Here is a 15249-nt window from a genome sequence, read left to right as displayed (position 1 = left end):
CCCTGGCATTTTAGGGGCCCTAAACCGTGAGGCGTAGTCTTGAAACCAAATGTCTCAAAACGACCTGTGAAATCCTAAAGGTACTCGATGGACTTTGGGCCCCTTAGCCCAGTTAGGGTGCAAAAAAAGTGCCACACATGTGGTATCGCTGTACTCAGGAGAAGTAGTATAATGTGTTTTGGGGTGTATTTTTACACATACCCATGCTGTGTGGGAGAAATCTCTCTGTAAATGAACAATTGTGTGTAAAAGAAATCAAAACATTGTCATTTACAGAGATATTTCTCCCACCCAGCATGGGTATGTGTAAAAATACACCCCCCATTTTGGAAAGTAGACACTTCAAGGTGTTCAGAGAGGGGCATGGCAAGTCCGTGGCAGATTTCATTTTTTTTTTGTCACAAGTTAGCAGAAGTGGAAACTTTTTTTTTTCTCCTCTCAAAGTGTCATTTTCCGCTAACTTGTGACAAAAAATAAAATCTTCTATAAACTCACCATGCCTCTCAGTGAATACTTTGGGATGTCTTCTTTCCAAAATGGGTTCATTTGGGGGGTATTTATACTATCCTGGAATTTTAGCACCTCATGAAACATGACAGGTGGTCAGAAAAGTCGGAGATGCTTCAAAATGGGAACATTCACTTTTTGCACCATAGTTTGTAAACGCTATAACTTTTACCCAAACCAATAAATATACACTGAATTTTTTTTATTTATTTTTTTATCAAAGACATGTAGCATAATAAACTTGCAATGTATACAGAAATTTTACTTTGACAAATTTTTTCACAGAAAGTTCAAAAAATCATTTTTTTGACAAAATTCATGTGTTTTTTGATGAATATAATAAAAAGTAAAACTCGCAGCAGCAATCAAATAGCACCAAAAGAAAGCTGTATTAGTGACAAGAAAAGGAGGTAAAATTCATTTAGATAGTAGGTTGTATAACCTTAAAGAGACTCTGAAGTGAGAATAAATCTCGCTTCAGAGCTCATAGTTAGCAGGGGCATGTGTGCCCCTGCTAAAACGCCGCTATCCCGCGGCTAAACGGGGGTCCCTTCACCCCCAAAACCCCCCCTGCAAAATCAACGACCAACTTGGTCGTACATTTTGCTCTTCCTGGAGGCAGGGCTAACAGCTGCAGCCCTGCCTCTCAGCACGTCTATCAGACGGGCATCGCCGCCTCTCCCCCGCCCCTCTCAGTGAAGGAAGACTGAGAGGGGCGGGGGAGAGGCGAAGGTACGCGTCTGATAGACGCGCGGGAGGCAGGGCTGCGGCGGTTAGCCCTGCCCCAATGCGGAAGCTCTCCCCCGCTGCACGGAGGGGATTTGGGGGCTCAGGGACCCCCGTTAAGCCGCGGGATAGCAGCGTTTTAGCAGGGGCATGTGTGCCTATCTATGAGGTCGGAAACGAAGATGTATTCTCGCTTCAGACTCTCTTTAAGGGGTAGAAAGACTGTGGTCCTCAAGTGGTTAAAGAGGCTGAGCTGCATTGCCAATTCTGCATTGCTTTAAAGCCTGTAACACAGCAAATTTATTGACTATGCAGTATCCGAACTAAGTCCAAACTAGAGAGAAACATGTGAATGTTTAACCCTTTCAGTAAGAGAAAAAAATGAACACAGACTAGTTATATACTAGAATGGCACTGTACAAACACATGTTTATCTCATTGTGTCAAGTCAGTTCAGGTTTACTTTAAAAAAAATGCTGTTTTTTTTCTTCCTTCTTCCCCAGGTGACACCCTGTTTGTAGGAGGCTGTGGACAGTTCTTTGAAGGCACTGCTGAACAAATGTACAAGAATCTACTAGAAACCCTCAGCTCACTGCCGCCTGAAACGGTATATCAAATTTTTTTTTCCTCCAACACTTGCAAAAACGATGAGCTGCTTATGTGCATATCGGGGCACTGAACACCTGCTTCCTTTCTGAGCTTATGGGCGGGAGTCACCTTGTAGTAGGGGCAGAGCTAGTCCGCAGGGGCAAAGCAAAACACCTGCTGAAAGCAGTGTACTGGGGAAATATAGCTTTAAAGGACAAATATCAAAATTAACTAAAATTCTAAATGCCACATATATTTCCAGTAATTACTAGCAAATAGCAATACAAAATCTCCCCCCCCCCCCCATATTTTAATGTTTTATATGAAGAATGACATTTGAAGAGAACAGTTTTCACTGTGGGCATTACTATGGAGGACTGTCCACAGCAGGCTGTGCTGAGAGACCTCTAAAAAGCATTTGTGTTTCTGGCTAAAAGCTCTATAGGTATGTGGGGTTTACAAAGAAAAACATAGTTGTTCTTTAAGATTTGCAAATACATACATCAGGAGGATTGGATCAAATCATTTACTAAATAGACATGAAACAATCATATCATAGTACTATGTATACAGTATAATGTTTTCACAGGTTTGCTTCACAAAATGTAGTTCTATTTTAAAGGGAAATGTTCTGTTTAAAGCAGAGGGACAAAAAAACATTAGGGTCATTCATACTACGCCAGGAAAAAAAACAAAATACATTTTTACTTGCTCTACATACATAAAATATGTATTGTACTGTCCACATTTTGATTTCATTGAATTTTATATAGTAAAGATAATTCTGTCCCTAGCATTTGCCATCTTGGTTCCCTCTGAGTGAAGCCAATACTGATGTCATGGTCACCCTTACTTTTGGATATTTTTTTTTTCTCCTGGAATCTCTGACTGTCATAGCTGCTTGCTTTCTAAACACGTGAGAGCACAGCATAGTGATTGTATTTCAGCAGCACTGAATTCCCCCTCCTCCTCAGCGATGTCGAGAGAATAGAGCCTGACTGACTGAGATAAGATTTATTATGACACAAACATCTCTGAATAGATAGGAGAGCTTGCACTGCAGGGTGAGATTCCAGGCTGCACAATGAACACAGAGCAGTGGAAACAAGGAATTTGATTTTCTGGCGGACAATTCCTCTTTACCCAGCTACATCCAAAATTAATGAAAGACAAATTCTGAAAGCTATGTTAATTAGTGTTTTTTAAATATTACATTTGAAAAAATCTTTTCAAATTGAAAAATGCTTTGTGCAGCTGTGTTTGCTGCAGCTGTGCTCCTGTCGGTAAAGACTTACAGTAACGCCCTAGACACATTGGGGGACGTCATTCCCCTGCCAGTGATCACTGAATGATCCCATGGGTGACAGTGCAGTGGCAATGCAATACAGACACGTAATCAGCCTCTAGGCTAGGAAGGCGGGAAAGAACAATGCAGCATGCCAGATCTTTAGCAGATCTACGGCCACTGTACACACGCTGAATTCCCTCACAAATTTCGGTCTAGGTGGTCTTATTGTCTGCCACAGCTGAGTTCAAACAGGCATGTGTATGTAGCTTAAGACCTCTCCTGTCTGTTCTCTTCTGTTATCTGACCTGAGCTCTTACAGTTGACCACCAACTACTCCCTGAAAGCTACCTCTTTGTGTAGACATATGGGTTATACTGTACTGTAGATATTCTGAGAAATGTAGTCTCGTATCTGTTCTTATACTACTTTCTGTGTCACATGATCACACCTGATTGGCCTGCCCAGCAGCTGACTCCAGACAGGAGAGGAAGCCAGCTGTACTGCAGTGGCAGGCTCGGCATATCTGGCACCTGAAACACGTGTTCTGCCTTTTTATTTCTGTTCATATTTACTTATCCTGGAAAGCTATTCGAATTTTGTCAAGCTCTATTTTCAGTTTATTTGCATTTAAATGGTTCAAGAATTTTAGCAAATCTGATTGTAATTGTTTACCTGATTTTGTTTGGAGCTAAGACTACACAGGTATTGTGTATCCTGATTCAGCCACGCAGAAGTTTTATAATCCTTAATTAATTGTCTGTCTCTGCAGACTGAGATTCCCCACAGAAGAGAGATTTTATTTAAACCTATTAAACTTTACAGTAGAAAAGGGCAACATACACGCATCCAATTTTGATAGGCCAATATTGACCATTTTTACCACTTCCATGTAGTATAAGAGCTTACCTACACAATCAGATCATAGTATTCAAAGTCTGTTGGCCCTCATACTACCTGGAGGTGGTATCATTGGCCAATTGAAATTGGATGTGTGTGCACACCTGAAAGTTTACCTGAGACAGCACACACAACATTATTTATACTTACCTGGGGCTTCCTCCAGCCCCATGAGGTGTCTGGGCTCTCTAACCATCCTCCCCCGTGGCTCCATTCCCCCGTTGTAGTCACCGGTGTCAGTCGTCCTCATCTGAGCATGCACGGCCCTTCTTGCGCATGCCCCTGTTGTGCTCCCGCAGCAAAGTGCATTCTGCGCATGCCCAGAAGAGGATGACCGGTCCCGAATTCCGGGGATTACTTCTTGAGAATAAAGCGGCCAGGGAAGATGACAAGGGAACCCACACACATCATGGGGTCGGAGGAAGCTGCAGGTAAGTATAAATAATGTTGTGTGAACTATCTCAGGTTCACTTAAAATACAGCACATGCCACAACCATTGATCCCTCTCTGATTGGATGTTGATCAGAGAGGGATGGATTCCTACCACACACAGCACATTGATTTTCTATCAAACCATAGTATTTCACTGTTCATTGCACTACAATGCTATGGACCTTCGGGCCAAAAATCAGCCTTTCTCAACCTTTTTTGGGCCAAGGAACCTTTTTTTCAAATCGCAGGGATCTCTGCATGAAAATTATGCTGAGCAATACCGCCATTTTGATTGCGAACTTAAAACATTTACTGCAGCCTGCACATTTCTCAGCCCCGTCGCCAGGCATAGTTGCCCCCAGTATAGGTAGCCTGCTATAGTTGCCCCCAGTATAGGTAGGCAGCAATCGGGGCCCCCATTATAGGTAGGCAGCAATCGGGGCCCCCAGTATAGTTAATCAGGCATAGGTGTTCCAAGGGTAGCTAGACAGGAATAGGGGCCCCCAGTATAGGTAATCAGGCATAGGTGTTCCCAGTATAGGTAGGCAGAAATAGGGACCCCAGTATAGGTAATCAGGCATTGGTGTTCCCAGTATAGGTAGGCAGGAATAGGGGCCCCAGTATAGATAATCAGGCATAGGTGTTCCCAGTATAGGTAGGCAGGAATAGGGACCCCCAGTATAGGTAATCGGGCATTGGTATTCCCAGCATAGGTAGGAAGGAATAGGGACCCCAGCAGGGCCGGGCCGAGGCATAGGCTGGAGAGGCTCCAGCCTCAGGGCGCAGGGTAGGAGGGGGCACAGAATTCATTCAGCTGTCATTCCTAATTGTGTTTGAAGCAGAAAGAAATAAGAAAAGGGGATACATGGCAGTGACTGCAAGCCAGATAACTACATATTAAGGTGTTGGGGAGGTTGTGGGCCCTGTGGTGCCTCTTAGTCTAATAGCAATCAGTGTGTGGAGGCTGAGGTGGGAGGGATGGAGGGGCGCACTTTGGTGTCTCAGCCTTGGGTGCTGGAGGACCTTGTCCCGGCTCTGGACCCCAGTATAGGTAATCAGGCATTGGTGTTCCCAGTATAGGTAGGCAGGAATAGGGGCCCCCAGTATAGGTAGGCAGCAATCGGGGCCCCCAGTATAGTTAATCAGGCATAGGTGTTCCCAGTATAGATAGGCAGGAATAGGGACCCCAGTATAGGTAATCAGGCATAGGTGTTCCCAGTATAGGTAGGCAGGAATAGGGACCCCAGTATAGATAATCAGGCATAGGTGTTCCCAGTATAGGTAGGCAGGAATAGGGACCCCCAGTATAGGTAATCGGGCATTGGTGTTCCCAGCATAGGTAGGAAGGAATAGGGACCCCAGTATAGGTAATCAGGCATTGGTGTTCCCAGTATAGGTAGGCAGGAATAGGGGGCCCCCAGTATAGGTAGGCAGCAATCGGGGCCCCCAGTATAGTTAATTAGGCATAGGTGTTCCCAGTATAGATAGGCAGGAATAGAGACCCCAGTATAGGTAATCAGGCATAGGTGTTCCCAGTATAGGTAGGCAGGAATAGGGACCCCCAGTATAGGTAATCAGGCATTGGTGTTCCGAGCATAGGTAGGAAGGAATAGGGACCCCAGTATAGGTAATCAGGCATTGGTGTTCCCAGTATAGGTAGGCAGGAATAGGGACCCCAGTATAGATAATCAGGCATAGGTGTTCCCTGTAGGTAGGGAGGAATAGGGGCCCCCAGCATAGGTAATCACGCTACAATACAGTGCACTGCATGCTACATACTCACCCGGTGACTGTCTCCTCTTCGCTCAGCCGTCTCCTCTCAACTCCTTTTCACTCAGTCGTCTGGTTTGCCGCTGCCCGCTGCAATGCTTTGGCATCTCCTCTTCTCTCCTTCGCCGCTACATCCTCCATGCTCCACCTCTCACACAACATTGAATATGGGCGCGAAAACTGCCCTGTAAGAGAGGCTTGATGTGTTGTAGATTTAATCAATCCGCTGGTCTCATCATCAGAGGAAGAGTTGGGACTATTTTGTCCCATGGAAAGAGAAAGCTGGACCAATCTGTCCGCAGAAGAGACAAAACGCTCTGGAACCCCTGGGGGATTCTCACGGAACCCTGGTTGAAAACCACTGGTCTATAGCCTCTCCCCTGCCCCAGATTGGCTGAGATATTCTGTCCTGTTAGATGGACAATTTTGAAAAATGTTCAAGACAGTTGATCCAAATTACAATTGATCTGACATGTTGATGCACAGATTTCTGTCGGAGTGATCGAAATTGCCAGGAATTGAACAGAAAAAATCGATAAATATGTGGCTACATTAAGACTGGCACTGTATGTACACATGCATCTTATATAACTTCACATACACTTTTAACATGTGAAGCTTAATTACACTTTAGTAAAGGAAACTTTGATTGAAAAGTGCTCCTCACAAGCCATTGAGATGACCCGGTCCTCTTCTCTGCTCCTCTCCTTTAGAAAGTGTTTTGTGGCCATGAATACACTGTGAGGAACTTGAAGTTTGCTCTGAAAGTTGAACCAGACAATGAACATGTGAAAGAGAAACTGGCCTGGGCTAAGGTGAGTATCTAATGCTAATATCATGTTACCAACACATGCAGTCATTTCCTCTTGGTTCATATGTCACATAAGAATCAGGAAATGCTAATTTTATTAGTTATGTTTTTTGTGTGTCTGTGTTTTTTTTTTTTTTTGTTATAACTTCAACTGCAATACCTCGTTACAGCTGGGAAAAGATGAGATCCAGCTGTATGGATGAACTGGCAGCTTGGACGAGTGTCATTAATATGGTAATAGTCACTCGCCTATGCTGTAGTCAGGTTCCAGGAGGTAAATTTGGGCTCTGGAAATAGCGGCGGGCACTCAGCTATAGTAAATCTGAGTTCCAGAAATGCAGGACCCACATCTGCTGTAGGTTAGTGTTAGGTAGGTAGGAAGAAAGTTAAGTGGTAGAAGTAGTTGAGAATAGGTTAGTTTTAGAGTAAGGTTAGTGAAGGTGATAGTAGCATTACTGATGATCTACTATTGGTATTACTCAGCGCCCAATTTCTCAGGCCCCTGTTTCTGCCAATCAGCACAACTAGAAGTGCAGATTCTCTTATAATTAAAATCATGTCATAGCATTTCTTTAAAGAACAAGTGACACCCATGCTAACCTAGAAATAAAAACACATACAGTATATAAGTAGATAAATACTACTTCTACTTACATAACAGATGTATTGTGCTATTCACGTAATGATTCCTGTGAATTTTACAAAGGAAAAGCAGAAAATCCTAGTCTAGGCAGTGGCCATCTTGCCAAGCTAATGCTGACATCATATCCTCCCTGACTCTTTCCTCCCCCCCCCCCCCCCTCCTTTCTCTTGCTCAGTGTGTATTCATTAGCTGCTCTCCTCCCAGAGTCTTTTTTTTATTTACACATCCAATCACTGAGTCACCTCAGCCTTGCTTGTAAACACAAGTGATCAGCTAGGCAGGGAAATAAAAGGAAGAGGAGGAATATATTATAGATAAAAAGAACTCCCAGCATTCAAAAGAACTCCCAGCATTCAACTTTTTGGCACTGTTTGGCACTAGGGCCAGTGCTCCTAAAGTATGTGATAACTACATTCCATAACAGCAAAAAAAAGTTTTAAATGCAGGATTAGCATCTTTATCACTTAATACACTCAGACCAGTTGCTGTTGATATTTGATTTTTATGGTGACAATACCGCTTTAATATCAGTGTAGCAACCAGTGGTGGGCTCACGAGAATTCATGATTTAAATGAGGCTTATTTGCCTCAGCTGTGCGGCTGGGCGAGAGGGAGTTACTTACCCATAAGTCTGCTGTCTTCTATGCGTTCCAAACGTCTTGCATGCGTCCTATTGGAGGAGGAAGGGTCTTGTGACGCGTGCAAGATGTTTAGAATGCATAGAAGACAGCAGACTTATGGGTAAGTAACCCCCTCTCTCCCAGCCGCACAGCTGAGGCAATTAAGCCTAATTTTAATCACGAATTCAAGTCCTTACGGACTCATGAGCACAACCTTGGTAGCAACATCTGGGGCCATCATCAGTGTAATGTCCAGAGTTCTGCTTCTGGTCCTAGTCATTGGAGAGCTGGGTTGCATTAGCTGCTCACATTCTAGCATGGGAAATTAGACTGACATTTTCCCTTTGTGGTTTTTTTTCCTGGTGTTGGAGAAGGGGCTCTGTGTCCCACGCTAATGCAGCAGCACCCCTATAATCTTATTTAGTGCCTTCACATGAGACATATCTCAGAAGTCAATAATGCTGTCCCTTACCAATAATCACTAGGTTATCCAGATACAGGACTGATTCAGGCTATTTTGGCACCCCAGGCAAGGCACCTTTTGTCTCCCTACCCCAACCCAATCTCATGAACAGGATCATAGCCTACATCAATTAGTTTTGTGGGCTGTAATAGAAAATTGATAGTTTACATATAAATACATTTGTAAAGGATACAGATACATGTATATGTCCTGGCAATTATTTATCTCACTGGTGCAAACTCACTGATCCCATATGACAAAGTCTTCCAGTAACTGTTTTGAGGGGTGTGTATCCACTTTTAAACTAATTATATTGTTTATGCACAGCCTGGGTCTTTACACAGCATTGCCCTTACTGTAGCTGTTAAAATTACCATCCAACCCCTTCTTAATGGAGCAAGCAATAGGCTATAAGAATTCCGTGAAGTACAGTGTGCTAAGATTAGCTCCGTGGTGCCCCGTCCTACAGTTGTCATCCCAGACCTCTGCCTAGTTTGTCTATGCCTAAAAATGGCTCTGTCTAGATACACATAACTATTTCTAAAAACGGCATACATTTAGAATGGAAGTTTGCAGGATGGGAAAGAAGTCAGTTAGTGAGGTTTACTATGACTGGAATTGCACTTTATTGGGCTCAATTCACAAAGCATTACTGCCTGAGGTAAAGCAGAAAACATCTAATTTTACCAAACATTTTGTTAATTGTCAATTCACTAAGGCTGTTACCGCATGGAAAACTACAATTACCTACCTGTGAGGTAAATTACTGACTTGTAAGGTAAATACCTCATAAATGCCAATTCACAAAGATTAGAGCTTGCAGTTAAACCAAGTTAGATGTTTGGTATTTTACCTCCAGCCTGGAGTTGTCGGTAACTAACAAACAGGCATTCGATGAGATGATAGAAGGGAGGAAACGGAGTAGAGAAAAGGTGAAAACGTATTAAACTTTTCAGAAAAATAAGAACGCTAATAATGTAAACATATTTTCCCAATTTCACAATATTATGTAGTAATTAAAAAAAGTTACTAGCTTACTAATGGGTTTGAGCTGATACAAATTTAATATTCCTTTGATGCACCTTGTGTGATGAGATGAGGGTTCAATCACCGCGAGCAGACCAATAGTTCGAAGAAATCTCCTTTATTCCATCTCAAGCAGTAGTAACACTCCATATTATGCAGTAGTAACACCCCAAGACTCCATTGAATAATATACAGCAGATTGCTCATTCACAACCCCAGAAGAATTCTCTCTCTAGACACAGCCACCTGGCTCTTTTAAGCCTGGTCTACACGGAGCGATCCGGCGGCTCGATTATCCGCCGGATCGACTCTTCCGCATCCCCGTGCGAACCCGCCGCGTACCCGCTCGTCCGCACGTTCCTCGGATTCGATACCCCCTCGTCCCCGCCAGCGCCGCTTATCTTCCGCTCAATTACCCGCTATTGTCTGCTCGCGGGGAACAAGCGGGGAATCGGCCGCGGCAAGATCGGACCTGTCGGATCTAATCATTTGAGCCGCATCAGCGGCTCGATTGATAAGACACATCGTGCCATGTAGACCCAGCTTTAGGCATTACCCAGAAGCTTCCAGAAAAGCCTTGATCACAATAGGTCTTATCTGAAGCTACAGAAGTTCCCTACAAAGGCATTGTTTCAGTAAGTAAATAAGTCTATAGACCACTCAGCAGGTATCACCTACAGCTATCTAAGGGCGCGTTCACATCATTTAGCGGAGATAGCCTTGCGAACGGAATGCATTGCGTATGATTGCACGCCATCTGCGCTACTATGCTCTGTGCTGCAGATCCCATTCACTGCAGTGAATGGATCTGCTCTGCAATTTCCAAAAAATGCGTGCAGCAGTGCGATAGCGCATCGCAGTGCAGCGCAGCACATATGATGGGAACGGTAGAAGGACTGTCTATGCCCTTCTACTGTTGTTGCGTGTCGCACACTATACGGACTACCGAAATGCCCATGGCAGCACGTATAGTCTGAACGAGGCCAAAATGTGCATAAACACGTCCAACTTTGTCAAACAACTTGTTGTCCGACTTGCCGTTTGAACGACTTGTAGTGCAAAAAACAGGTTGTACAGACGTCATGTACACACTGCCCAACAAAGTGCTAATTTACTTAATTTACATGTCATTTAACCAACTTGATAATGGACAATGGACTGGATAGAACAATGGACTAGATTCAATGACTAATCAAATGACTTGTTGTTTGGAGGTCTATTAGATGGACAAACTACTAAAAGTCGTTTGTACACATGTACGGACCTAACAGTCATTTGAACGACAGTTAGTCCATCGAATCCGCTGAGCGGATTGGGCAGACCAGCTGTTATCAGTCGCTCGATAGCACGTACACATGTCCAACTTTGTCGTTCAAACGACAAGTCGGACGACCAGATGTTCGAAAAAGTTGGACGTGTGTATGTACCTTAAAGGGAAGGTCCAAGCAATGTTAAATTAAAAAAAATCCACTTACCTGGGGCTTCCTCGAGCCCCCTGCATCCGTCCTGTGCCCTCGCTGCAGCTCTGGTGGCTCCCAGTCCCCTCCGGTGGAGATGCCGACCTCGCCAGGTCGGCTTCCTGGTCGGCTCCTCCTGCTCTCCAGCATGTGGCTCACTGGTTGCGCTGACGTACTCCGGACTGTACAGCATATGCGCAGAACTACTGCGCCTGCGCAGTACAGTCCGGATGATGTGAGTGCGACTCTGAGAGCAGCTTGCGCAGGTACAGTGGACATCCTGCACCGGAGGCCGCAATAACAGCATAGAGGGTGCTATTGTGGCTGGGAACGCGAAGAATCACTCGCGTTCCCAGCCTGTCGGCGGCTGTCGCCGAAACCGGAAGCAGCCGCCGGGCGGGACAGGAGGATCGGAGCGATGCTGCGAGGGCACCGGACAGCTGCAGGGGGCTGAGGGAAGCCCCAGGTGAGTAAAACTCATTTTTTTTTTATTTGACCTAAATATCCCTTTAAGGCAGCAACATCTTAGTATCTTAATTAAATTAGCTGGCATCAAAACCAAGCATGAAATAAACATTGAACTGTACAATACATTGCATAGTAATATTATAGGTTTTGCCACACCTTGGACATGGAATTTACTATTGTAAATTAAAGCAAATTTGGGATTGTGCTTTTCAGGCTCGAGATGAGGATGACATTCCAACGGTGCCCTCCAGCCTGGAGGAGGAGTTTCTCTATAACCCATTTATGAGAGTAAGGTGAGCTGACCTGTAAGCATGGAATTGAAAACAAACTGCAGTTGCTTAGACCTAGTTTATAACGTGTGTGTTTGGAGCACTGTAGGTAGATCAGGCTTTAATCGGCGCCATTCACTTCAACGTCGTGCAACAGACAAGACTGCCTCTGTCTATTACACAGCTGGGCGCAGTTTTTGGCACCTGGGGGTAATTTCTGGTGCCAGGTGTTAAGGTATTATACAGAAGAAGTGCCTGTCACTGTTTCTGGCAGCTGGAGGTTAACATTTGGCATTCTGGTATTACAAAGATGAAACATGCAGCATTGAAGATTATGGCTTGATGAGAGCTGGATTCAGTGCTGGGAGTGAAGATGACAAAAGGTGAGTATTGGTTAGGGATTGGAAGTTAAGGTTGGGTGTCTGGAAGGGGGCTTTTGTTACAGATGGTCGATTATAGTTTAGTATATGGCAGGTAACGAAACAACAAAAATCGCCACTGAAAGCCAAAACCCTGATATTATTTAAAAGACACCTGTCTCTAATCAGGACTGGAATTCTTGAAAGGCCTCGAAGGCCCCGGCCTTGGGCGGTTGCAACTCAAGGGGCACCTGAACATGAAATAGGGCTGGCTACATATCAAAGGCTGCAAATAGGGTGCAACACCTGAAAAAGGGAAGCTAATGCCCAAGGCCTGTACATGAAAGAAAGGGGCCGCAGTATGTAGAGGTTACTCATGGAAGAGGGGGCTACACGTGGAATGGGAGGGGTGATGCTGCACACAAAAGTGTAGAGCCAACTTAGCCTGGGGGGAGGTATAAATCCAACCTTGTCCTTAATATTAATTCAGAAGGAGAGAATAGTCGAATGTGACTGTAAACATATGGGAAGCTGCAGCGCCTCACTGAGGCCATCTCTGTAACTGCAGTCTTATTCTACATTGAAGCAGCCAGCAGGCATAGAGCATGCCCCACAACTCTCTGTAGTCAGAGGGAAGTGAAGAGCCGTCTGTTCCTAGTATATATCTTCTGCAGTATGAGTTCAGCTTTAGATACTGTGGGGAAATAAAGGACTTGAAGTTACAGGAGGCGCTGTCTTTGGCATTTACCACTGCGTACATGCGAAATGGGCACCAGGAAATTTAAGGTGCTGGAAATAGCAGCTAGTAAAAATCCATAAACTTACCGATATTCTACTGTGGTATAGTGGTAAATGCTACAGTGGTAATTTTACTGATATTATATTATCGCTAAACCTAACCAATCGAGGCAGGGCTTTTTGGCGCACCCAAAGTTGGTGCGGCTATAGCAGTAATGCTATAGTCTGCACCAAAGGGCCCTGTGCTGACGTGCCATGCACGCTAACCAATCCCTCAATGATGCCTAACCTTAAAGAGAACCAGAGATGAAGCACCCTCTTGTATTTTATTACATTTATCAGTGGGAACACTTACCCTGCTTTTAGTTTAATTCTTCTCTGCTAAATCTGCCTGCTATCAGCTCTGATAAGAATCCCCGACTGAGCATTCAGTCTAGGTTTGACCTGGAATCATTAAGAGAGGCATTTCCTACAGGCAGTTGCACAGCATACCAGAATAATGAAAGGCTGCACAGCAGCCCTTCTTGTCTGTATAGTCTCATAGAGCCTATCCAGCACATCCAGAACAGCTCATAACCTGGAAGCAGAATGGGTATGAGCCGGCGGCCATATTGGATTTTTCCTGAAACAATAACGGATTAAAAAAAACACTCAAAAAGGCACACCAGAGCAGCGAAATTATCAGGTAGAGCATTTATTCTTTACAAGCTATCGACTGATGTGTTTATATTGTATGAAACGTTCATCTCTGGTTCCCTTTAATCACACCCCCACAATACCTAGCCCCCCTATCCTCACAGCAAACCCAAATTACTGCTCTTGTTGCTGTAAATGAAAAATATCGGGCACCGATGAGATTCTCAATGGATTATTTTGTGTAGAAAATAACTGTATTATACAGCCATATACCCCTGTATATACGTTTTGTTGGTTCAGGGAGGAATCTGTGCAGAAATTCACTGGGAAGACGGATCCAGTGGAAGTGATGCAAGTTTTACGGAAAGAGAAGGACACTTTTAAAAAGCCTAAAGACCGACTGCCAATCCCAGCGCTGCTTGCCTATCAGCTCAGTCTTCTCAGCCAATCACAGCCATCGCAGGAATAGGACACTGAAGAGGAGGAGTCAGCTCCACTGCTTGCGAAAGTGGAAGCTCTCAGAACTGTTTCTTTTATGCTTCAGGGAATTCCAAATAATCATGTAGGATAAGCTTAGAGGACACCTTCAGCCAGTCTGGATAGTGTATGCTTTGCAGATAGATCACAAAGGTGCTATTGCCAATAAAGTACATGGACGATTTTCAAGGTTGTACGCACTTCTGACCCCTTTTCCCCATCCTATCATTGCACAAGTTTACTAGCCCCAAAAAAATAAATACATTAAAAAAAAAAGTTTTGTTGACCCTGAAATTCTGGTTACATCGCCTGTGTGCCTGTTTCTAAAACCCCTTCTGATCTGCTTACTGCTGTCCATGATTTTTCACAATGACGATGGCAAAACCTTTTTCCTCCATACGCAGATCATGTTCCCTAGTCCTTTGTACAAGCCTAGGGATAAAAGCTTATCTGCCAAGCTTTCATATTGCCCTGTGTAGCTATACACCTTAATCAGGTCACGCGTAAGCCATCTCTTTTCCAGTCTAAATAAACCCAGTTTGTCCAACCTTTCTTGGTGAGACCTTCCATCCCCTTAATTAATTTAGTTGCCTGTCTTTGTACCTCTTCTAGAGATAGTAGTGGTCACTGTGGGGGAACTACGGTAGCCTGTGTGACCAGATAAGACCAGGTGCCAAATGGTGCAATATCATTGGATACGAGAATAGTTCAAATAGAAAAAGAGTAGTTATACTCGCAAAGGTGTTGCAGAACCTGCAACCACCGTGTGTTGCCTAAGGGGAAAAACGTCCCCACTCAGTATCTCAGGTCCTGCCGGAACTGGATGGTCGCTCTCCTAGGATCCTTAGTGGCTGTGGATAGCACCACACCAGTGGGAAGACTACCTTCAGAGTAAGTGTGGTAAGCAATGATGAGGGCTGGAGGCGTCCAAAATATGATTGTTAGATTGTATATAAATAATAGAAAATAAGACTATACCTCATTTTTCTAGTCTTTATTGTTTTCTATTATTTACATACAATCTGACAATCATATTTTGGGCGGCTCCACCCCTCATCATTGTACCTGTTCTA

General features: G+C 44.2%; 1 protein-coding gene across 1 annotated transcript in view; it reads left to right on the top strand.

Annotated features, from left to right (window-relative positions):
• LOC137524390 (hydroxyacylglutathione hydrolase-like protein) overlaps window positions 1-14967 on the top strand; it is a 44287-nt gene extending 29320 nt beyond the window's left edge. Inside the window, exons 6-9 of the mRNA XM_068244165.1 lie at window positions 1737-1840; window positions 6923-7024; window positions 11911-11990; window positions 14000-14967. Coding sequence (XP_068100266.1) covers window positions 1737-1840; window positions 6923-7024; window positions 11911-11990; window positions 14000-14168 — 455 coding nt within the window. The 3' untranslated portion in view covers window positions 14169-14967. The remainder of the gene's footprint in view (window positions 1-1736; window positions 1841-6922; window positions 7025-11910; window positions 11991-13999) is intronic.
• Window positions 14968-15249: the final 282 nt, after the last annotated feature.

This window comes from Hyperolius riggenbachi, chromosome 7, assembly GCF_040937935.1.
Source record: "Hyperolius riggenbachi isolate aHypRig1 chromosome 7, aHypRig1.pri, whole genome shotgun sequence".
NCBI classification, from domain to species: domain Eukaryota; kingdom Metazoa; phylum Chordata; class Amphibia; order Anura; family Hyperoliidae; genus Hyperolius; species Hyperolius riggenbachi.
This window is presented reverse-complemented; position numbering and strand designations above follow the sequence as displayed.